A 26,350-nucleotide genomic window follows, 5' to 3' on the forward strand; every position below is an offset into this window, starting at 1 on the left:
GACTGCCAAGATATGACTTTATTATACAATGTGTAAAGCTACGGCTCTGTAACTTGTAGGCTTTAATAAGGAAGAAAAAAGGAAAAGGACGACTTAATACAAACTCCACTCTAAGCCTTTCTAGATCTTTTACTGCCAGACATGTTGTATGACATGAAATCCCAGCAAAAGCAACCGACACAGAAGCAGAAGCAAGAAAACAACCAGAGAGGCACACAGGTTCCTTTTTTCTTTTTTTGAAGTATTTTTATACTATATTAAAAAAAACTCATAAAATAAAAAAGGGATCCATCAACATATATCTCAGAAGTCCATCCAAGAGTCTCAGTGTCCAACAGCCATGGAGGCTGACGCCTGTGTCATTGCTCAGTCTGCAGCTTGTGTAAGGATCACAGAGGTGACTTTAGGTTACGATCAAACTTGTTCCGCCAGATCCAAGACCCTGAATTTATCCAAATTGTAGAAACATGCTTTAACCACCCGTCCACCAAAATACCTCCCATTCAGATCCACAACAGCTAAAAAGCAAACAAAAAGACAACCAGTTAATACAAGTATCTTGGAAGACATCAAAACAAATAGTAACGTTAACATTTGTTAAATTCTTTAATAATAAACAGCATACCTTTAATTGCTGATTCAACTCTCTCAAATTCTAAAAATATCCGTACTGCTTCATCATCAGGGGCACCAGGAATCTAGAATGGAAAGAACCATAGGAGTAAAGCTGTGTGTCCGTGCATATACTTTAATTATGTGTGTGTGCGCAGGCACACACAACATATGACAAAAGTGGTCAACCATCAAGGAAATAAATACAAATTGCTCATGTAAAAAAATGTACTAATCCTTTCTGAGGGGGTGAGAACACATATCTGAAGCTAATCAATGCAGTCTTTGACTTCCCAGAGCATGCAATCAAGTGATCATACCATCAGCAAACAACAGGATGAAGCAGCAGCAGCAGCAGAAACTTTAGTGACAGAGCATTACTCCAGTTGCCTTCACATAGGTCTGCGTTTTCTCTAGTTTTGTTTAGCTTTTCAAGCCTTACATAATATGGCCCCACTCCATGTATGTAAGAGACCTCCCCAACTAATACCCTGAGGAATCCTCACTCTCCTGCTGCCTCTATCTGAACACCCCTCTCCACCACTCCCCACATACCCTATCAAAGCTTAGCTCACACCTCATTGTTCACAAGCCTTCTTTACTTGCTTTTGCTGACCCATTCTCAAGATTTGTACTTACAGCTAACACTACTAGGTCTCCTATTATTTTTTTAAAAGATTTATTTATTTTATATAGTGTTCTGCCTCCATGTATGCCTGCACGACAGAAGAGGATATCAGATCTCATTATAGACAGTTGTGAGCTACAATGTGGTTGCTGGGAATTGAACTCAGGACCTCCGGAAGAACAATCAAATGCTCTTAACCTCTGAGTCATATCTCCAGCCCCCAGGTCTACTATTTTATATTTCCTGCTTATTTGTTATGTGCTGTCTCTTCAACTGAACATATTCATAAAAATACAACACAAAAGGGCTCCACGAGAGGCCCTAGATACTTATAAAATGATGTAATAAAATATTCACATTATACTACCAAATAAAATCTACTTTTGTTTTTACAATTACAACTAATACACAGCTGAAAGTGGTGGTGAACGCCTTTAATCCTGGCATCTGGGAGGCAGAAGCAGGCAGATCTCTATGATCTCAATGCCAGCCTGGTCTACAAAAAAGCAAGATTTTTGTCTTAAAAACAACCAACCAACCATGAAATAACAGCAAACTAACACATGAGAAATTTAACCAATATGCGTTGGCTTCTGTAGTAAGACAATGTTACTGGGCCAATGCCAGTGCTACTTGTGGAAGGGAATTTATAATCTGACAATTACAAGTTCTATCAAAAGGAAATCTTCCTACCTCAAATATCACACATTTCCCAACTTTGCCGTATTTTTCACATTCTTCCTTGGTTTCAACTTCCAAGTCTTCATCGACCTCTCCTGCACCAACCATGTTCTATACAGAAACAGAGAAACAATTAAATACCAAACTTAATCCACAAATGTGTAAGGTTTCAGAAATAACAGTTTCTTTCATAACGGCAAATGTTCTCTCCTTCCAGCCGCCCAGTAGCAGAACCTTGCACATGCTAGGAAGTACTCTAACCCCAAACCACATTCCAGATGTGGGGTATGTTCTCATCCCCAAACATAAAACTTTGCCCCTCAAGTACACAAAGCTGGCATTTCTGCAAACATACACGAAGCTTTGAAAAGTGGTACAAGACTGTGCCTGGAACACCTAAGAGGATGTTCCAGAAAATTAACACTTTCAACTAATCATTTCCTGCAGTTTCAATGTCACACTTTCCACTTTAGATTATTTAGAGGATAATCTAAGACCCAAAGGCATTATCTGCAAAAATATCATTTTCAGTATTCTTTTCAAAAGTTCATTGATTTTTATATGGATGAGCATTTTGCTTAAATGTATGTCTGTGTACCATGTGAATGCCTTGTACCCTCTAAGGCCAGAAGGGAATCCCCTCAAACCGGACAGGTGTGAACCATCAGGTGAATGCTGGGAAGCAAACCTGGGTCCCATGCTCTTAATCTCTGCGCCACTGCTCCAACCCATATTTTTAGTATTCTTTGGGGGTGGGGGGAGCAATCCAATCAAGTGTTTATTCAGGGCCTGTTATGCACTAAATATTGTTCAGGGTACTTGGGACACATCAGAGAATAAAACAAGGAGCTTTGCCCTAGTGGAGCAAGGAGTATACCATTTATTACGACTTCATCTGCATACTGCTTGAGACCCTGGGCAAGTCAATATTCTTAACTCTTAGGTTATCAGCAGAACTTTATGAAAGACCATAGAGACAGGTAGACTGGGGTGATACAGAATCAAGGGGAACAGGTTTCTTTTACTTCTTACCCTCAGCAGGACCACTTTAGTAGGGCACTTAAGTATTTCAGTTAATGGATTTGAATCCGACTTCTTGGATGCATCTGTATCAAAACATATCATCAGACACTATATTGGTTAATTGTTGCAGCACAATCTAGAACCACCTAGAAGGGCCTCTGAGAATGTCTGTGAGATACTATCTTTTTTTCTTAAGACAGGGTTTCTCTGTGTAGCCCTGGCTGTCCTCAAACTTAAGAAATTCTCCTGTATCTGCCTCCTGAGTGAAATATTATCTTAATTATATTTATTAATATGGGAGGGCCTCTGGGATTTGGGGGGCCTAGACTATACCATGCTGGGAAAAGTAAACTAAAATTAGGTAACATGCACTAATTCATTGCTCTTCTCCCAACTACACGTTATGTGACTAGTTGCTTCAAGTTCCTGCTGACAGCTCTCAGTAATAAACTGTAACCTGGAACTGAGCCAAATAAACCCTCTCATGAGTTTTTTATCAGTGTATTTTACCACAGCAATGGGAAATGAAACTGATGTGGGATTACCCTCTATATGCTGTGAATAAGTTTTATTACCATTGGCTAATAAAGAAGCTGCTTTGGCCAATAGCTTAGGTGTTTTCTTAGCTAGCTCTTACATCTTAAATTAACCCATTTCTATTAATCTGTATATCACCATGAGGCTGTGGTCTACCAGTAAGGTTCCAGTGTCTTTCTCCTTAGGCAGTCACATGGCATCTCCCTAACTCCGCCTTCTTTCTCCCTGCATTCAGTTTAGTTTTCTTGCCTAGCTCTATTCTGCCCTGCCATCGGCCAAACCGATGATAATACAACATCTTCACAGCATACAGAGGGGAATTCCACATCATGAAACTAAGACAGAAGTGTTAGAACTGAGTCCCATCACATGACTAATTCAATTACAATAGCGACTTTATTATTTGTGCCCTCAAGCCATCTAGAAAAGCATCTATGCAACCAGTCCCTGCAATAAATTTTTCTTCTTTGAAATATGCTTTTATGTTATTTTTCGGCTTCTACCATCACCTATCGTCTTTTGCTCATTTCATTTGTAAAGGGCTGGCAGAACATACAGATTATAAAATTTACTGGGAGCCCTTGTCTTGGAGTAGCAGTTTAAGGTTGCTGGCCCAGACCCTTCATTATCTAGCCATCAGCTAACTTCCTTTAGATACTTTTGTAAACTGGAGTATCTGCTGTTTTTGCAACCAGTACTCAGCATTCAGGCAACTGGCTGCTGCTGAGCTGTGAATTAATAGGGCTGCCAGTTGAGTTGTAACTACATATTTTAGGGAAGGAAATTTTATTTATTCCTGATTTATATATATATAAAAGCTGATTTATATATATAAAAAACCATTTTTATAAACTTAAAATGCTAAGATATATGTCTCATTTCTATTTTCTATGCATACAGAACAAATTATAAAAATCAAATGAAAATAAAATAATCACTAGGTACTACAAAGCAACAAATGAATTATCATTAAGTGAACCAAAAGTCACATCTATACTGGAAGGGCAAAAAACTGTGACGATCCACTGAAGATGTGGGTACAGCAGACCAAATATTTATGATCAAGCTATGGAGATTCTTTGCCTAACCAAAGCAGCTGGGAAACTTTGCTCCTGCAAACATATTTATCTCTGCCTTGGTTCTGAAGAAAATAAAGATGAATCTCAAGGCTTCCTGGTTTCTTAAGACAGAGGTGGGAAACATGCCATAACTAGAAATCACTGCACACCAAAAGGGAGGGTGCACCTCTCCTCCTGGGCTGAGCACTGTGGACACACAGTGCTCTGCGAACTTACCTTGAGACTCGCCCTTCTCCGTTGCATCACCCACAATGATCTTGCCGCCCCGCTTGCTGGTCTTCTCCACCGATAAAGCAGTACTCAGGCCTTGTTCATGTTTCCCCAGGCCCTGGCCTTCCCGGAAGCCATACTTCTGCATGATCTTATGAGCCACTGTGCCACTAGGAGGAAAGGAAAAGGATCCTTATAGTTTATGCCACTGACGTCAGAGCACATTGGATCTGCGGCAGCAACACCCTGGCCATAAACAGTGTGTATACCACAAGAGCTTCAAGACACACAATTAGTAGTGGCTTCTAGATGGAAGCTATGGGGATGCACAGGATGGGAGAAATATAAAAAGCTGATAACTACAACCAAGATAGCCTGAGTTTATCTCTGTGGGTAATGATAGCTTTCATCATGTTAAGAAAAACTGTCTCTGTGAACTCCCTACCTGCACTGTTACCTCGCTTAAGACCAGTTAGAAATCTAGCCTGTCAAATTCTAAGTATGAGGTTTTAGATAAAAAAGACTGTATTTTCTCATGGCATAGCAGAAGCTGCACTCAAAGAACCTTAAAAGCATCTACTAAACAGACAGTAAAACAAGGCCAAGGTTAGATGGCTAGTTTAAGGTCAAACACAAAGCAAGAAAGCATCTGAAATGCTTTTTTCCAGGTGTTACGGCACAAAAGGAACTGGATTCTCAGTCTGCTGCGTTCTGTAAGAGGGCACAATTTTCTCCTGGTGTCCAAGGGTCTCAAGGGTGCTGCTAGTGACACCACCTGCTTGGCTTTGGATCTCAAAGCCCAGCTTCCACCAGTCTTCTGTAATTCCTTTCAGTTTTCTTTTGAACAAGCTATTCCATGGCAAAGCAAACTATTATAACTATACCATACTGGATCTTTTTTTAAGTTAAAAATCCAATTCTTATTTAAATGACAATCAAAACACCAATTTTTAAGGTGTGCAGGAAGGACAAGAACCAGAAGCATGCCTTGTTATCTTCCCCTCCAGTGAGACGAGGCACTGTTGGGCAAGACAGTCGTCCTGGAGCTGCACTAAATCTGCTAACTGCAATGTGTGGTGCCAGAAGTTGGGACTAGCGTGACTAAAGAAAGAATTTTCATTTTTGAAAAGTTCTCAAATTGCATCTACTCCAGCTCTTAGTACCTTCATTAGTACCTGTGGAGGGCTCTCAGAACCCAGTTACACACAGTGGCCACCCAGTGGGACTACCACACCTGATGCCTCACTACTAGCATTTCTACTGCAAGCAGCATCCTGCTAAACAGCATGGAACAAATAATTTAGGGCAATGCCACTTGAGCAGCACTGGAACTAAGATAAAATACAGTGGCACACATGTGCGACCCTAACATCAGCACTCCAGATCCTGAGGCAGGAGGCAGGAGGATAGTGAGTTTGAGGCCAACCTGGGCTATATAAGGAGATATTACTCTAGAACCAACAAATAAAATCCACCAGTCTTACTCAAATGTCAATGTTTGTTTTTCAAGATAAGGTTTCTCTGTAGCTTTGGAGCCTGTCCTGGACCTCACTCTGTAGACCAGGCTGGTCTCATAGAGATCTGCTTGTCTCTGCCTCCTGAGTGCTGAGATTAAAGGCTTGCGCCACCACCGCCTGGCTCAAATGTCCATTTTAAAACTCATTTTTTCATACTATGGCAAACACATGTCTATATAGTTAGACTGGAATTTTTTGTTTTGAGGGGGCGTGGTTAGGGTGAAAGCCTAGGACTAGCACACAGCAGACAAGCCTTCCACCACCAAGCTCCACCCCCAGCCTAAATAGTTTCTTAAAACCAAAGGTGTAAAACCACAATCTAAGGCAAATGACCCATTTCTTCAGGAAAACCCTGTGTACCTCCTCCTTTGGAAATACGCCGAACCATCTCTAATTCCTATAAGCCAATCTATTTGCACGTTATGAAAAACAGTGTAATTACCAGAAACTTCTATATATAGAAATAATGTCTCTAAATCAACTTGTACTAGACGGCTGCTTGTACTACTGAGCTGGAAAATGCACAACATGATTTGAACACTAATCCTTTACAGAGCAACATGTGACCAGTGTCTTCATTTTCAAATAAGTTCCACCTACAGAAACAGTGGCAAACACTCCATATGTTTTTCATTCTCACTGTGTAGCCCAGCCCAGGCTAACCTGAAAATCACAATCCTCTGGCTCTGCACTTTCAAAGGACCATGTCACACTCATACCCCTGCCCCACCCCTATCTCAAGCCACTTTGATATTCTTCTTAATTAGCCAGGACACTTAAAGCATTAATTACCCCATGTTGGCAAGGAAGGAGTTGCTGGGACCAGTTGGAGACCTTGGTCTATCCGGCTCCTCATACACTGGGGGAGGAATAGCAGCTTTGGAAGACTGGGATCGAGGTCTTGAGTCCTCTTCGTAAGGAAAATCTCGGGGTACTGTTGGAGAAAAGTAAAGTAGGCTCCATAAAAAACAAAAACTAACCAAACAAAACAACAACAACCAAGAAAAAACAAAAAATAAAAGAAAACCCCACCAAAACCCAAAGCTTCACTAGCTTCAACTGCTCACCTTGAACTGATTTAACCTACATTTTGTTACGTTCTTTCTCTCTTAAAAACACACAAACACCCCAAGAACCCACTGTCCCCCTTTCAGCATCATATTTCAGCAGTCTTCACAGACAGCATGAGCTGTTCTGAGGTGACTTTTCAGACACGTTTGTTTATGTATGTGTATGTCAGAGTGTATGTAAGGAGAGGTGGCTGATGCTGGGAACCTAACCCATGGTTTCTGGAAATAATAAACACTCTTAATTGTGAGCCATCCAGCTCTCCACTCCTGGTAATTTCTTTAAACAATAATAAAAAAAACCTATATAATCAACGTTCAGAACAATAGGTTACATTATTCATACACATGTGTTTTGCTAACTTCTGTCCCTCTAATGTTTTTGGTTTATAACATCTATGCAGCTTTTTAAAAGTCCAGGTTCACAACCAGAATATAAAAACCCAGAGTAGCAGAGGACTCTTAGTTCTACTGCTCATATCTTCCCAAGCGTACTTCTCACATCTTACTGAAGTGCTGCTTACCCATTAAAGCACTCACTTAGATGACAACTCTTGCTTGACTGCAGGATTTCTGTATGCTCCAGGGAAATGCAATGCAACTCTCATTTGAGTCCCACAGCAGAGCACCTGCTCTAGACTCTTAACTTAGCTAGCTGCACAGACTACAGAAAACATCTCCGAGATCAGGACCACACTTAGTTGCTTTTTAACCCAGTTGCATATTAGCATCAACAGGAAGCTTTAAAGACATAGATGCTTGGGACTCGTCTCTCAAAAACAGTTTGTTGTTTGTCAGATGTCTTGTCTGTTTGAACAATATATGTGTGTATGTTTGTATGTATGTGTGTATAAATATATATTTAATGATATTCTTAAATTATCTTCTTTTAGAACACAATAAACAGCATGCTACATATTAAAGGACTGGAATGATGGATCAGTGGTTAAGAGTATTGGCTGCCTTACAGAGAGCCCAGATTTGGTTCCCAGAACCCACATGGTGGCTCACAATCTTCATAACTCCAGTTCCAAGGATACAATGCTTTCTTCTAATCTCTACAGGTATCAGGTATAATACAGGCAAAACACTCATATACATAAAAATAAAGAATAAATATTTTTAAAAGATTACTGATGACTTTTAATTTTATTTGTTTCATTTATTTATTTTTATTTTATGTGTGTGAGTGCTTTGCCTGCATTTATTCCTATCTACCATGTGTCTGTACATCTGATGCCCATGAAGGACAGAAGAAGGTATCAGATTCCCTGGAAGTGAAGTTATAGATGGTTGGTTATTAGTCATTATGTGAGTGCTGGGAATCAAACTTGGGTCCTCTGGAAGAGCAGCTAGTGCTTCTAACTGCTGAGTTATCTCTGCCGGCTTAGCCATTTATTTTTATTTGTTCATTTGTTTGTTTTGAGACAGGGTTTCTCTGTAGTTTTGGAGCCTGTCCTGGAACTAGCTCTTGTAGACCAGGCTGGCCTTGAACTCACAAAGATCTACCTGCCTCTGCCTCCTGAGTGCTGGGATTAAAGGTGTGTGCCACTACTGCTCAGCACCATTTATTTTTAATGATAGGTTAGGTATGGGTTAGCACAAAGCATGGGACAAAGCCCAACAACGCAACCCAGATGTTAGACGCGCTCCAGAGGAGAATCAGCAGTGGGTGGGCATGCTTTAGTCACGTACTTATATAGACAAATACTATTCAGTAACCAAAATTAATGGAAATTTTTTAAAACAAGAAAGACACTGCCTCCTTGTGAAAGATCACAAAATACAACAGGCTCTAAACTCTGAGATACAAAATTTATTACCTATTTGTGATTTTTGAGACAGGTCTCACTCTATAGCACAAGGTAGCCTGGAAAGGCACTAGATAGCACAGGATGGCCTCGAATGAGGACTTTGTGCTTTTGTCCTCCATGCTAGGTAATGGGCATGAGCAACTACTGCTTTTACTAACTTCAAAGGAACCTCACACAAACATGAAATCTTCATAAAAACAACAAACAGTAAACATACTTTATCTTCTTGCACTCACAGGGCTGGAGAGATGGCTCAGTGGTTAAGAGCACTGACTGCTCTTCCAGAGGATCTGAGTTCAGTTTTCAGCATCTACATGGCAGCTCACAACTGTCTGTAACTCTAAGCTCTAACACCCTCACACGAACACATGCAGGCAAAACATCAATGTACATAAAAAGTAAATTAAAAGAAAATCTGCACCCAGATCCTGGAATTAAAAAATTCCGAGTGATGGCAGATGCCTTAATCACAGCACTCAGAAGGCAGAGGCAAGTCAACACAGTTGAGACCCTGTTGCAAAACAAAACAAAGCAAAGCACCCTAGTGTAGCAGGCAGCAAGGCCACCGTAACTTCAGACACAAGGCTGCTTTGCTTTAAACTCAGGAAAACAAGAGATTCACACGTAAAATATTCACGGTTCATAAATAAGAAAAGAAGAAATGTACATACACTCCTTGTCTTTCTCTACAAGAGAAGTAGGCGGGGCGATGGCAGCTCCTCCCATACCTGTGAAAACATGAGCAGGGATGAAAGGACAGCACACTTACAAGAACTACTGATAGGCACGTGCCATCGGTCCCATCACCACCCTTCTCGCCCCTCACGGCAGCGAACTAGCAATTACACGTCTAAAGCTGGCATCAAAATGTAAAAAAGTAAGGCTCAGGAGCGCAAGTCCTGAGTAGCTATTAACAACTGACAGCTTCTGGGGAGTGTTTAGGAGAATGATGTCACCAGATAGCCTGACACCCAGAGTCCAGTAGGGCAGCAGATTAGACTGGACTAATGAGTTACTTATTCTTCTTAAGAGAGACAAAGAGGACAGAGAAGCAGGGGTTAAGCTGGGAGGGTAAGAGGTGAATATAATCAAAACACATCCTATTCATGTATGAAATTCTCTAAGAATAAACACATATTAGAAAATGTAGATGATACCTAAGCACAATTATTTTTCAAAAGGCATTTAGGAACACCAAAATGTAGTCATCAAGTGTTTTTTAAGGAAAAAGCAAAACCCCACAGAATTAGCACATCGACTTGGCACCTCTTTATTTATAGTCTTATTCTGGCTTCATAAACTTTTAAAAGTGATTATAGCTTCCTGTTTCCAACTGGGAAAACAATCAGAGAATGAATTCAAAGAAATGGGATAAATCCAGCTTCCTGTGATGCCTAGGCCACCTCCCCACTATGTACGTTCCCGACGCCTCTAGGAATTTTGAGTCCCAGTTCTTGAGGAATCTGTCAGGCATTGTCACTGTTCCTGCTCATGTCTGCTAGACAGAAAATGTGGACACAAACCAAAAGAAAAGACAACTAGGATATTGTGAATACAGACTATAAGGAATTCTTAATTATGTGAACCTGAAAACACACAGTATCCTGGCCACACTTCTAGCATGGGCACTCTGCGAGGTCAGGGAGGACTGACTTCCAGGGCATGGAAAGAGACTCTATCTCCAGCCTCCCACAGTGTATTGTGGCTTCACCAGTAAAATAAAAATAACAAAAGATCAATTAAAATTGGTTAAAAATACCATACTGTACCAGCTCAAAATGTTTCACAAAAGAAATTAAAATCATTAGAGATGCCCCATGATTAATAACAAACTGGGTGACTACGATTTTAGTTAGGTTCATATTTCTTGTTAATTTATGTTCTTTAGAGATATTTTCAGTAGACGTTTAAAAATCTTTTTGTTTTGTTTGTCTAGGCTGGCCTTGAACTTGTGTTCCTGTTTCCATTTACAAAGTGGTGGGATTACAGGCATGCACCACTGTGCCTGTGGATAAGTGTCTAATTCATAAATTAAGCATAGTAAGAGAATGACAATAATCATTAACTATAACAATAAAAAAAATTCTGTGTATGTGGCTTCTTTTAGAAGATTCTATTGGACTATTCCATATTTTCAGACTACAGTGGACTATGGGCAACTGAAACTTTGAAAAGTTTTATAGCCCTTAAGAGAAGGTGGGACTACTATGTACATCCCAGATAGAATGCTGCTATTTCTCTGTCAGTTACAAGTTCAAATGCAGAGCTACTCAATAGAAGTTGCATAGTTCCTATTAATATACAGAAAAGTACATGGTACAAAAAGATAGCAGTCACTTTATGGATTGGGAAGATGAATCTTACAAATATTCAAGACAGAAAACATGCTAATAAAAACCAAATAATGGTTGATATTGTGTATCAAGTGCAACATTACCAGACATGGTGCATTCAACAAACAATAAACATTATTCTACTCAAGAAAGACAATGGAACTGAGGTGGTAAGCCTGTAATCTTAGCATTCACGGAGCTGAGGCAGGAGGATGGTAGTGAGCTAAAAGTATGACTGGATTACTGTTTCTGGACTATGTACATAGTAAGATTGTCTCAAACACCACCATTACCAACTCCACCACCAAACTACAAAACCAACAACAACAAAAACTCAATACATTTAATTCACACATCCATCTAAGTACTAAGATATATGAATTATAAACTTGTTCATTTCCACTTAGCAAATATTTTTAAAATTTAAATTATACCCTACAACAGGCTTCAGCACACAGTTGGGGAGACCATTCCTGCCATAAAGCAGAACTACATATACAGAATTAGCAACTATCACGACACATAATCCTTAGGTTTTATGTTCAAGACAACAAATTTCAATGAGGGCTTCAGGCAAATAAAATGAAGGATAAGAAAAAGCGTGGGCCTATATTATCCAGAATGCACTTAGTCCCATGACTTACACTGGAAGTTAACAGAACCTGATAGGGGTTGTGAAGGTCTGAGATGCTTAAAGCAGTGTCTGTTAGGTAGGAAACAAGTAGAGGATTCTGCCAATCAAACCAGCCACTTAAAGTGCTGGCAAGCACACCACCACGAAGTCAAAAGACTATTCTTTCAAACACCATTAGCTACTGCTTATAAGTGCTAGGAATTTAGTCTCTACACAACTAAACCTCTACTCACAAAATTGTTGACAAAAGGGATGGTTTGAAGTCCCCAGCGTATGTTTGGATCCCCTGCTCTCTCAGGAAGCAGGTAAACATGCAAAGACGCACAATGGACCCCACATTCAGTTGAGCTAGTGACACATGTGCTCTGAACATGGTGTCTTCCCTCTCTACCCAGTGCTGACCGGAAATGCACTGGGCTGGAGAAGCAAGAGATGACCATGCCTCAAATAGGGATAAGTGCAGAAATACAACTAACGCTATTTTCAAAGTATACAGCAAATGTCTCAATGAAGTTCAGAGTGGAGTATCTATGAAAACAGTATAAACCAAAGCTACTAAGGAATGTGGACTGGTGGGAATAGAGAGCACCCTCTCTCATCCCCTGCAATGACCCAAACGAATGTGAAATAAACCACGTCTCAAATAAAAGGAAAAGCAAAACCTGGGACAGTGCTGAGTCTAAAGTGTGCTCATCTCTGTTTATGCCTTACTTCTTTTCCTCCGCTCTCGCTCATAATCTTCATCTTCATCAGAATCTGGGTCTGGTCGTCTTGAAAACCCGCTGGCTTCATGCCTGTCTTTACGCCTCCTGTAATAACAAAATAATGAATGTTTATCACAGACAAATTAATATAGAACACAAAGCTTAAATATCATTGTGACTTCCTCTTGGTAAAAGAAAAAAAAACAAAAGATGTTCTTTGAGAATAAATTGTTAATTTATGTATATATGCTGGTGATGGATACAACAGAAAAAATTCAAAAGAAAAAAGTGAATATGTTTAACAGATACATGAGGGAAAATTTTTGATATCTAACTTTTTATTTTAAGGCATATGTATATACAGTTTAATGATTTCAATTTTCTAGGCTACACATTCACTCATAAAAATCACTTACGCAATAAATAAGAAATACCATATGAGCATAGAATGAATATTAATTAAATATTTTAAGAAGCTAGGTATGGTGGTACATGTCTTTAATGTCAGCACTCAGAAAGTTCGGGCAAACAGATCTTTTTGAGTCTGAAGCCAGCTTGGTATATACAGTGAGTTCCAGGCCAGTCAGAGCTACACAATGAGATCCTTGGCTTTAAAAAAAAAAAAAAAAAGAGAGGGAAAAAATTAAGAAATAAATACTATTGCCTATACTTTTAAAAAGTAAATGAAAAATACATGTACTTTCACCTGGCTCAAAAATAGGAAAAAGAGCCAGGTGTGTTGGTGCAGGCCTTTAATCCCAGAACACGGGAGGCATAGGCTGAGTTCCAAGCCAGACTGGTCTACAGACTGAGTCCCAGGACAACCAGCACCACACAGAGAAACCCTGTCCCAAAAAACCAAAACCAAAAAAATAGTAAAGGAATAACATTGAAATACTGTAAATCGCTGTGATTCTAGTGGTCATGGCTCTGGAAACAACTTCAATGAGGGTTTCTGTTGTGTTTTGGTTTTCAGACAGTGTCTCATGAACTATATATGTGGGATTACAGGCATGTACCACCACACCTGGCTACTAGTGGGTTTTCTAAGTTACTTTCTAATTCACGCAAGGTCTACACTTTAGGTTTTCAGGGTCCATAAATTTTCTCAAGTGCATTTTCACAGGAGGATGAAACAATTACAAATTTTTAAAACCAAGCAAACACCTGGTGATTGAAGCCATAACCCCAGTGCTGGGTCCACAGCACTGTAGAGTGAAAGCGTAGCTGGCGAACGCTAGAGGCAACACTGAAAGGCGCTCATCTCCTAATGCACGTTAACTGCAGGACATGGACTCCCACACCAAGAGGAAGCTTACTTTTCTCTTTCTTCTATTTCCTTCTGTCGTTCCAGCTCCCGCTGCCTCTGACGCTCTTCTCTCTGGCGCTTCACTACCTTCTCATAATCATTAGGAAACATGGGATCATACTCATCAGCTAAGGGGATCAGAACTTCCCCTGCAGAGAACCCACTGGGAACAGGGTCCTGAGGAAGAAAAACACCCAAGTGAGTACCATCTTCATATCCTGCAGAATCAAAAATCCCAGAATCAAGGTCAGAGGATGATGAAAGAGAGGTCTTCTGGATTATTTTATATTTCCTAGGTGAGTAAATAATTCATAGCAAACGACATCTCACCAGGTGGCAGCACAACCTGGCAATCAAGCAAACGCTTAATTTCATAGAAAAGCACCACACAACTTAAAGACTAAAACCATCCATTAACATAATCATTGTTTAAATGAGTCTTAGACTACCCGGTCACCATTTAAATGACATCTGTAGAAAAATACATGTGAAAATGGATTACCATTTTCCAGACCTCTCTTGCTTCCTCCAGATAGTGTCTCACAGAGCCACAAACTAGAGAAATAGCCAATGGTGACCATGAACAACCACCAATCGCCCTGCCTCCCTGCAGCCTTGTCCTATTAAAGACATGGAGTATTATGCTCAACTTTTTATTTTTAATGCTTTTCTCTAAACTAAGCTCTAACACTGCTAATAGACAACAATTAGAAACAACCATATAGTCTACATTAATAGAATTAAATTACAGGTAATCTACACAAGGCAATACACTGAAGCCATTAAAAATGACCATACAGGTGTTGGAAATATGCTTTAACTGCACTGACTGCTCTTCCAAAGGACCCAAGTTTGATTCCCATCGCCCACATGGTGGCTCACTACCATCTGTAACTTCAGTCCCAGGGAATGTGTCTCCATAGCAACAGGTACACATGCAGTGCAGGCAAAACACTCATGCATTTTTGACAAAGATGGCTGAACACTCACTGAGGTACTAAGAAAATCAAATCAGAGAACAGAAGGCAGAACTCCTGTAAGAAATTCTAAAATTATGTAACTTTAATGCCTGGAGAGTATGACTGAAAAGATACCTGCTTTTTTCCCGCCCATCTTTCATTCCTGATGTTTCCATAATAAACTATTTTAGCTAATATAGGTTTTGATGGTGATAAAATAAAACTTGAGTTGGAAATGACACCAATGGCCTATTGAAGAGCCCCTTGTGTGGGGCTGGAGATGGCGCAGTGGTTCAGAGTGCTTACTGCTCCACCAGAGGACCAGCATTTGGTTCCCAGCACCCACACCAGGGTGTCCACAAATGCCTAACTCCGGCCCCAAGACATCTAATGTCCCGTCCCCTCTGGCCTCCATGGGTACCAGCACATACATGTATGTATACACACACACACACACACACACACACACACACACACACACACACACACAGTAAATTTTAAAAAAGTAGAGGAATACACGTGCAAAATAAAGAAAACAGGAAATGCATCAAAGCCATAGGCATGTGCAGGCTTACCTTCAGCCCGGCTGCTACATGAGGTGGCGTGTCTACAATCTGCCGGTCATCTGAGGAGCCTCCTCGCTTTAGGTCAATGACTGGGGCAAGGACTGTACTTTGTTTTGTCCTTTGGCTCTGACATAAGAAACAAGAAAAACACACCAAAGTTCCAAATTAAAATTCATTCTACTTGGAACACAGACACTTTTTCTGGTCTTAACATACTTCCGGCTGTGATAAAATCATAGTCTTAAAATGGTAACAGTCATTCTCTCTCTTTTTTTATTTTGGTTTTTCGAGACAGGGTTTCTCTGTGGCTTTGGAGCCTATCCTAGAACTAGCTCTTGTAAACCAGGCTGGCCTGGAACTCACAGAAATCCGCCTGCCTCTGCCTCCCAAGTACTGGGATTTATATATGCAGTAGGGTCTTATGCAACTTAGCCTGGCTTCCAGTGCCCTACGTAGCTGATGAGGAACTTGGACTTCTGATCCACCTCCCTCCACATTGCTATGTGTATGCCATCAGACCCAGTTTATACAGCACTGGGGATTTAACGCAGGACTTCCTGAAAACTAGGCAAACACTTTATCAACTGAGCTATATTTTCATCCTTCTTTGTTTTCGTTTTTTTTTTTTTTTTTTTTTTTTTTTTTTTTTTTTTTTTTTTTTTTTTTTTTTTAAGGCAGGGTTTCTCTATAGCTTTGGAGCCTGTCTGTCCTGGAACTAGCTCTTATAGTCCAGGCTGGCCTCAAACTCACAGAGATCTGCCTGCTTCTGCCTCCCAAGTGCTGGGATTAAAGACAGTGCCACCACTGACTGGTCGCTTCATCCTTCTTGATCCTTTTAAAAAGCAAAGATTTCCTCTACTTCCCTATAAAGTTTATAGTAAATGTGACCACGTTCTGGCTAGCCTTAAACTGACAGGGATCCATCCACCTCTCTGCCTCTGGAGTACAAGCTATTGCCCTAGTTCTTTTATATGACCTTACTCGAACTAACTAAAATTACTTATGAACTTACTTGGGGGTGTATGCAAATACCACACTGTCTATATGGAGGTCAGAGGACAACTGGAGAGACTAGGGTCTCTCCTTCCACCACAGTGGTTCTAGTCAAACTCAGGTCATCAGGCTTGACTTACTGAGCCATCTCACCATCCTTGAAGTGCATGTTAAATAGCTGGTCTAACAAAGACCTGGCAGTTTCTTAAATGGATTTCTGATCTGTCAATGCCCCTCTTTCCTGGCACACCACCATCTTAGTTTTTCCTCAGGATATTGGTCTTACAAATGCTGCTTATTTTAGACTGTCTAGTTAACTTACACCTCTGTGCTCTAGCATCTCTCAACCCCGGTTAGATTCACGGTAAAATTTGTAGGCAAGAATGTCCCACAGTGAGCTGTTTGAACTACATCAAGTTCTCAGGTTGCTAAGAGGCCATGGCTGAGCAAATGGAATGATGGTGATCATGAAAGTTTAACTTCTCACTTTCACAATTTAAAGTGACACAAACTTTCTTATCAGGAAGTCTGAGCTCTCCGGACTTTAACAGTGCTTTAAGCAAACAACATGTCATGCAGGTATCATGAAAACTGCAACATAAACCCTAAAGTTTCCACAACAGGGGCTATGATAATCATCTATACGCTCATTTTAAAATTTAATAGGTATTTTCAGAGATGAAATATACGAATGAAACCACAGCTTCATCTTTCAGAAAAACGTAAAATTTTCCTCTACCAAATACTTTTACAAGTTTGGTTAGTACTCTGAGATACTCCCTGAGGAGCCCAAGAGAACCAACATGGGTAGCTTTACTTCCTATTAAGAAATTAACCACACAGAGAACTCAAAGTTCATGTCAGAAAGTTATCAGAGATAATTTTTAAAGTAATGTTCCATTTTGACTGATTTAAAGTCTACTTGCAATCTCCAGATATTTGCTAAAAGAAGACAATAAAATATCTGGATAACTGGTGTAGCGTCACACACCTTTAATCCCAGCCCTTAGGAAGCAGAAGTAGACAGATGGATCCCTGAGTTCCAGGACAGTCGGGGCTACACAGAGAAATTCTGCCTTGAAAAACATAAAGTGTACATACACATACATAGATAAGTATACATATTGATAACCAAAAGTAAACATAAATGTAAAAGATTGAGGCGATGAGGCAGAAAACGGCCAACAGCCTAGACAGCAACTTTTAAAAACCAACTTTGTATTTTCACACACAAATATTATTTAAAAAAAAAAAACCCAAAACCAACATGGGCTGAGCCGTGGTGGCCCACACCTTTAATCCCAGCACTTAGTGGAGAAAAGGCAGGAGGATCTTGGAGTTAGAGACCAGCCCTGTCTACAGAGTGAGTTCCAGGATAGCCAGGGCCACAAAGTGAAACCTTGTCTCAAAAAAATCAAAAAGAAAACAAAACAACAACAAAAAACAAAACCAAAAAGAACAAAAAACAAAACCAATGTGATCCAGAAGTTACCTTATAGTTTTTAATGCATGCATTTCTTAAAACACTTTCCAATTCTACATTATATAAGGTGTTTTACAATGTATTTAGTGGAGCCAGGTGGTGGCGAAACACGCCTTTAATTCCAATACTTAGGAGGCAAAGGCAGGTGGATCTCAGTGAGTTGGAGGCCAGCCTGGTCTACAAAGCGAGTTCCAGGAGAGCCAGGACAATTACACAGAGAAACCCTGTCTGGGGGTGGAGGGGAGGTGAGGGAAGAGCATTAGTAGCCAAATGGTAGTACAGGTCTTTGATGGCAGCACTTGGGAGGCAGAGGCAGGCCGTCTGGTCTATATACTGAGATCCAGGACAGCCAGGGCTACACAGAGAAACCCTGTCTCGAAAAAGAGACAAAGTAAAACAACAAAAAAGTCTTCACATATACTACCAGGTTTTATGACAGATCAAACACGTAAATAATGTATTCCATCATATTCATCTCTCAATCCCATTACCTTCTCCCATAATTACTGATTCCCTCCTCTTCTAAGCTAATGTATAAGCTGGTTTTGAACCTATATATTTGAACCTTTAGTTCATAGATAGATTTATGAACTTGCAGATACAGAAAATGACAAATTAGACACAGCTTAAAAATCAGTTATATATATATTCTTCAAAACTGGCTTCTTTTAGAAGGCAGGGTCTCACTGTGTAGCCAGGCTGGTCTCAAACTTCTGGGCATTCCTCCTGCCTCAGGCTCACAAATTCTGTGATTAAAGGCATGTACCGGTGCTTTTATTTGCTAAAGACCATTTTAGGGGAGGGAGGTGCTAGGGATTGAACCTGATGACCCATACAAGCTAGGCAAGCACTCTACCACTGGGTGATATACACACATGTGTATGTACGTATGTACATATATACATACATACACAATTTTAATTTTTGAGTGTTTTGCCTGTATATATGTCTATGTACTACAGAGGTCAGAACAGTGTGTCAGATTCCCTGGAAATGAGTTAGAGATGTTTGTGAGATGCTTGCTGTGGGTGCTGGCGCCTGAACGCACGTCCTCTACAAGCGCATTAAGTGCTCTTAACTGATGAGCCATCTCTCCAGTCCCCAATGGAATCACTTTTTAGCAATCCTTCAGTGTCTATTTTCAAAGCATTTTTCTAAGTCCCTCCACACCCTTTTTTGAGAGAGTCTCATGCTATATAACAGATTGATACTCCCACCACAGCCTCCAAGTGCTGGATTACAGAATTGTGTACCATGTTCAGCTTCAACCTTGATTACTTTCCTCTTTAAGGAGCCACAGTAAAGATACAGAGTATACACTGTGTGTTTATACTTCATACAAGAGCAAGATCTTTACTTAAGAAACATTAAAAATGGGCAAAGTATTCTTATTCCTAAAATATACTGAATATTTTAGTTAAGAAACATCCAGTTCACAACTATACCTTCCATATTTTAAATTTTGTGGTGGCCCACACCTTTAATCCCAGCACTTGGGAGGTAGAGGTGGAGTTTTGTGAATGAGGCCAGCCTGGTCTACAGATTAAGGCTACATATTGAGATCCTGTCTAAAAAAACAAAAACAGAAGCAAAGAAATAGTTGAATTATTTAAAAGAGAATGCTTATGTCTAATGCATATACAACACAGACTAGAGGAATTCCCACCTATGACTATACATGTAGGACATGTTCACAAATAATGGAGCCCTCCGTGATATGCACCGTGGATCTGATTATTCTATTAAGCTGCTCCCATGATCCTACAATAAAAACTTGCAGGATGTTACCAAACAATGTATATTCCTGGGACCCAGTCTGGAACCAGAACTATCAGAATATAGGACTCTGGCTATGAAAGCAGCATCTGAAACAAGTTCTCAGTCTCTGACATACTCAAGTCTAAAGCCAGCCTCATGGCTGGGCACTGAGAGCACTGCTTTCCTTCACTCCTACTCCATGAAACAGATCTGTTGTTCCCAAGAGCCAGGAGAACAAAGTAATCTCAGCTCTCCATTCTTTCCCCATTCACTAATTTATATTTACCCAACAAGGAGGCTAAAGAGCAAGGTTAAACCAAAGTACTCTTAAGGAGAACTTGCTTAGCGGACTTTCCTACGCCTGCTCTGGGCCTGAGTTTACCTTAGCTTGAGTGAGAGCTGCCTTCTTCACCTGAAGCTGGGACTGCAGAAGCTTGAAGTTTTTTGACCAGCCTTCGGTTTTTGAGTCACTGGTCTCCACTCCCAGGTCATCATATAGGGACATCTTTTTGGTTTAATGCTGAAAGAAAGGAAGGTCAGAGACTAAATAATGTGAAACAGGAACAAGTCCTGAACATCTGTGTTAAAACAGCTACACCATGTACCTAACATCACAAATGCAGGGTTCTTTTTAACATGCGAAACTCTACCCATGCACTATTTTAAACAGTCTTCTAGAATTAGTTTTTCCTTTAAGACTGGTTCTCATGCAGCTCAGGCTGGCCTTGAACTCTTCAATAAAGCTGGCTTTGAATTTGTGATCCTCCTGCCCACACACCTTCTGAGTGCTGGGAAATGCCACTGTCCAGCCTAGAATTAATTTCTTCATCTAAAAGACTGTGGTGAAGTGACTCACAAGTAAAACAGTTCTAGAACAGACAATGAAGTATGATGGAAGCGCTACATCCGGGCATTTTAAGAATAAAGATTCAATTTTACAACTGTTCATCTCAATGGCAGAAAGTAGAAGTCTTATAAAAGCAGTAGCCTGTAGTCTGGATCAGCATAGGCAGCTGCTCTTTTATAAAGAAAACATGCAAACCAGGTGTGGGGGTGCAGACTGGTGGATCTAGAACACATTGTCATCTAAGCTACAGGAGTTTGAGGTTGGCCTAGGACACGAGACCATGTCCTAAATAAACAGATAATTACACACATTCACAGAAAGATCCTGTGGCTGAGGAAAGAGTAATGGAGGGGCTGTTCCTTAAGCCATGCTTATCAGCATTGACCTGTGGGCTTTGGATGGAGCTCCAGTGGCAGACAGCAGGGCACATGGAAGCCCTGGGATTGATCCCCAGCTCTTAGAAGACAGTCAGGAAGGTCAGAGGTTCATGGTTATCCTTGACTATATACTGAGTTCTAGGTCAGCTTGGACTACACCAAATCCTATCTCAAAACAAACAAACAAAAAACAAAAAAAACCTTTTTCTTAAAAAAGTCAAAAAGTTGAGCAATGTTGAGTATATTTACCACCTGCCCTAGGTTTGCTTTCTATTGTGACAAACGCCATGACCTAAAGCAACCTGGGGAGGGAAGGGTTGGCTTACATGTCCCATCATAGCCCATCACTGAGGGAAGTCAAGACAGGAATACAAGCAGGGCAGAAACATGGAGATAGGAACTGAAGCAGAGACCACAGAGTATGGCTTATTGGCTGTTCTACTTGCTTTCTTATACAACCCAGGACCACCTGCCAAGGGGTGGAAATACCCACAAAGGGCTGGGACCACTCTCATCTATCATTAATGCAGGCCAATCTGATGGAGGCAATTTCTTAATCAAAGTTCCCTCTATCCATATGACTCTAGCTTGTATCAAGCTGTCAAAAAAAAAATCAAACCAAACAACAACAAAACACTAACCAGCACACTGCCACAGAAGTGTACACTTACAAATAGCTAAAATAATAATGTATTTGCATCACATTTGTTTTGCCACAGGTAATCTCACTAGGAAACTAAGGAACTTGAGTTCCAAGTCAGCCTGTGCCATACAGCAATTTAAAAATAAAAATTAAAGAGGGAGCACTTTGTATGGAGATGGGAGTGAACCAACACCTGCAAACCTGGTATATCACCCTATTCAAAGCGTCAACTCTGACACGGGTATCTTCATAAATTTTAGGGTTAAAAATAAACTCAAACACTGTGGAGGATCTCAGCACCCAGCAACACCCTTCCACCTGAAAATTCTTATTTAATACAGCCCCCCCCACACACACACTTCAATCTCTCTCACAGTCTGTCTCTTCCTCTCTCACTCCCTCCTTTCCCAGTCTGAGATAGGGTCTATGTAGCTCTAGCTGGTCTGAAAGGCGCTACACAGATCAGATTGGCCTCAAACTCAGATCCTCTGCCTCCCAAGTCCTGGGATAAAAAGCGTGTACCAGGACTCAAGACTAATGCACTCTTCTGAGTTAATGAGGCTTTGTGAATCTACTGTGATTTCATTTCACTTCTCTAAACTGAAGACTCTACTAACAATTCCCTAACAATTCCATCTGATCTGACAAGCTCTCCTTTGCCTTAAAAAACAAAACAAAACACTTTATTAGAAACTGATGTCTCTCCACCATTTGGTAGTTTTCTGTAACAGTTCATAAAGTTACACCTTCACACCTCATAGATATGTTCTTCTGATTTTCTGGTTTTCACTGACCTTTACATTCCCAGTCCTGGACTGTCACAGTAAAGCATATGTCACCCCACATACATGCACTGATGACTTCAACCATAACTGCTACAAGCTCCTGTGAATTCATCAGCTAAAACAAGAGACAGGATCAGGGAGTCACTTGGCTCCTTAGTCATCCATGTGATTCTCCCCGAACCCTGTTCTATTACTCTTGGTTTTTATCTTAAATAATTTTGCTTGCAAAGGACCTATTCCTTTTAAGGTGTACATATTTACAGCTTAACTATTTAAAACATTTATGAATATACCATAGGTTAGTCATTAATCTCCCTACAAACATCCCGAAAACACTGAAGTTAACAAATACATAAACAAGATTCTGCCAAGATCCAAACCTAAAATGTTTTGGTATCACTTATATAATACATTGAGTTCATGGAGTCTGATGCCAGCTAATAAAAAGCAACATTTTCTAATATTTAGACATACCATAAGAATTGAGATTCAAATATAAACAGAAGTTGGCTTTTATAATGTAAAATGTGTGTTTACTGAATTCATGTGTGTTGAATGCACACAGAACTATGAACATCTGAGATTATAGCCCTTCGCCACCATGCTTGGCCGTTGTCTTTGTGTGCTGTAGGTATACATATACATTCGGAGGCCAAAGATGGACACTGAGTGTCTTCCACTGTCACTCTCATTCACCTTATTCTTTTGAGGCAGGGTCTCTTATCAAACCTGGAATTTGCTGATGTGGCAAGACTAGCTAGCTATCTAGTATGGTCCAGGGGACCTCCTGTTTTGGCTTCCTCAGAGCTGGGAATATAGGCATCCACTTCTGTGGAGACATTTGTACATAGGCGATGGGGATCTCAACTTAGGGCCTCATGTTTACCCAACAGCAATTTACTAAGCCATCTTCCCAGCCCTTAGTTCAATTTTTATGGTAATGTTACCCTTTTTGGTCAGCCCACTTTTATTATATTAGTTCTCTAAATTGTAGAGGAACAGAACTTACAGAAATACACACACAGAGACACAATAGAATGGGTCCAGCTAATTCAACAATGGCTGCCTACAATCTGAAGGTTCAAGAATCCAGGAGTTGTCTTCGAAGCTGAATGTCTCAATTGGTCTTCAGTACCAGATGTAGTCAAGTTGATGACCAAGAGCAACCATCACAAGCCTACCCCTTGTCAATTTGAAAAACAATCATGCCTTGCATACAGTACTTCATGATGATCTTTTATGGAATTACCTCTATCTGCAGCTACTCCATTTTTGACAGTTTAAATTTCCCATCAAAGTTACCAAAATACCATATGTCAGAGCCTATCAAAATCAAACTAATTAGAGACATTTGCAACTTAAGCACACAGCAGAGCAGGTTTCCCCTACTATTCTCAAAGACTCGTAGAATTATTACTAAACTGTTCCCCGCTGGAAAGTTGTGAAAAAGTGTAGTAGCATTTTATTGTATTTTAATAGGGCTTTCCTGAGATCAGAAAGCAAAGCAACCAGCCACTGCCTCTTACCTCGACCTCAGTTCGAAAATGGTGATTCGACATCCAGGAGACCTCAGAATGAGACTGAGGCTGTAAACTATCTCCTCCTGCTTTTATAATCCTTTGTGGGGCTGGGATTAAAGGCATGCCCCGCCCAGTTTATACGACAAACTAGTGTGGCTACTGGGATTAAAGGTGTGTGTTACCAGTGCCTGGTCTGTAAGGCTGCTCAGTGGGGTTGTTTTACTCTCTGATCTTCGGGAACGCTTTACTTACTAAAATATAAATGAAATGCCACTACAAAAAGGTCATGTGCAGGGGAAAATAGGTGACAACAAATAAGGGGTCGATAAGGACCCACATGGTAGGAGAAAAGGGACTCCTGCAGGCTGTTCTCTGATTGCCACGTGTGGCTTCTCCTTGAACCCCTAATCTTCCTGCCCACACCTCCCAAGCACTGGTGTTCAAAGCATGAACCACGACCCGGGACTAGACTATTCATATTTTTTTTGTTTTTTTTTTTTCTTTTTGTTTTTCAAGACAGGGTTTCTCTGTGGCTTTGGAACCTGTCCTGGAACTAGCTCTTGTAGACCAGGCTGGCCTGGAACTCAGAGATCCGCCTGCCTCTGTCTCCTGAGTGCTGGGATTAAAGGCATGTACCACCACTGCCCGGCTTAGACTATTCATATTTACTATAATTAGCTATCTCGAAATGCTTACAGCTCATCCCAGCATAAATGTGTGCACTGTATTGCATTGTTTCAAAGAGCGACCTGTCACAAGGAGACAGTCTTCATCTGTTCTGAGCACAAACAGAATCATCTTAGGAAACAGAATCATCTTAGGAAATCATACCTTCCACCCTCATGTAGCCTTCCCGATAAGAATTTAATGTCAATAGTCCTCCCTTCCTGACTTAAAGTATGGTAAGGATCTGTTCACCCCTCCAAATCCCTCCTAACTGCCTTAAACTGCAGAATACTCTATGGTGTTCCGCTGTTGCTGCTTTTCCACTTCTGCGCTTTTAATGAACTCCCTCTAAAACTCCAAAGACCAGGGGATGGCCACGAGCGCTCAAACTCCCCGTAACACAGAGTTGAGGATGCCGGATTTACAACTGCCTCTACCTGTCCAGGCGAGACGACGTCCTCAATCCTTACTTCTGGGACCCAGGAAGGAAACAAGCTTCCTGAGGCCTGACACACTCCGGGTTACTGGGGTCTGGCGACCCAACAACTAGATCTGGACATGGCCATGAAGAGAAGGAAGGTACGGTGTTTAGTGTCAAGGCGATCAAGACAGGTGGAGGGGAGATCAGAGTGGCCCGGTCGAACATGGTAGGCAGAAGAGGCCCGCAGCGGAGGGCCGGGAACCCTTGGGCAGCTCGGGGGGCCGCGCCTGCATCCCCGTGCCCCTCACGGCGCGGCCTAGAGCCGCGGCCTCGCGTCCCCATCCGCGGAGGCGCGCTCACCCAAGTCTCCATTCCGGATCAGACCGCTTTCCCGGGGCCGCCACGGTGCTACTCACCCGGCCTTCCGAGACGATTCTGCCCATGGGCCACCGCGGCGGCAGCGCGGAGCCCGGCCGCCCTGCGCGGAAGCCCGCCGACCGCCGCTGCCCGCCGCGGCGCCGACCCTCAGCCGATTCCGCGGGGTGAGCCACCGCGCGGGGTGAGAGAGAGCGGAGGCTGCCGGGAGCACACGTCTGCGCCTGCGCGTGACTCGCGGAAGCAAAGCGGAGCTGTCTGGCTCGCACTGCACCCTGCTGACGGGAGGACTACACTGCATCTCCCCTCTGCCTGCCTCTTATTTCACCAGGAGATGTCGCTATTGGTGCAAGGTTTTGAGATCCCATATGGTTCATGACTTTTGAGTAAGAGCGATGGCTTTAGTTATTCATTTCCAACCATTCCTTTATATACTAAAAGCTGAGAATGAATCTGTGTAGGCAATATGCTGCAAAATAGCACTGAAGAACACGTTGAGATTAGGGCCTCAGAAGAGAATAAAAGAAGCAAAAGACCAAAGGAGGGTCAGAGAAACCCTGACTTTGTGTAAACGTGTTTTCAACATCTTTAATTGGGTGTAAAAATTATTTCAAACTGATAAAATCGGAGGATTAGATGGACCTCAGAACAAACGAACACACTAAATTGACGGTCAACTAAAATATGATCTACAAGAAAGTGCTCAAATAATTCTGAAGTTTGGAAACTGGAAAAGATGTACCACTTTATGGCAGATGAAAAAAGAAATTAGCAACACTGCGCAGGTCGATTTCTGGACAAAAGTTTTA

General features: G+C 41.2%; 1 protein-coding gene across 1 annotated transcript; it reads right to left on the reverse strand.

Moving 5' to 3' along the window:
- On the reverse strand, positions 1–25,737 carry Rbm17 (RNA binding motif protein 17). The gene is made up of 12 exons (XM_048460982.3): positions 25,583–25,737; positions 20,290–20,427; positions 15,683–15,799; positions 14,159–14,325; positions 12,847–12,944; positions 9,840–9,896; positions 7,080–7,221; positions 4,777–4,940; positions 2,954–3,027; positions 1,934–2,032; positions 626–698; positions 1–518 (listed from the first exon to the last, which is right to left on the reverse strand). Exons 2-12 carry the CDS (start codon positions 20,410–20,412, stop codon positions 415–417), a joined length of 1,218 nt encoding a protein of 405 aa, XP_048316939.2. The 5' UTR covers positions 20,413–20,427; positions 25,583–25,737; the 3' UTR covers positions 1–414.
- Between the last annotated feature and the right edge of the window lie 613 nt (positions 25,738–26,350).

The sequence above is a fragment of the Myodes glareolus genome, chromosome 14, assembly GCF_982192425.1.
Source record: "Myodes glareolus chromosome 14, mMyoGla1.1, whole genome shotgun sequence".
Taxonomy (NCBI): Eukaryota; Metazoa; Chordata; class Mammalia; order Rodentia; family Cricetidae; genus Myodes; species Myodes glareolus.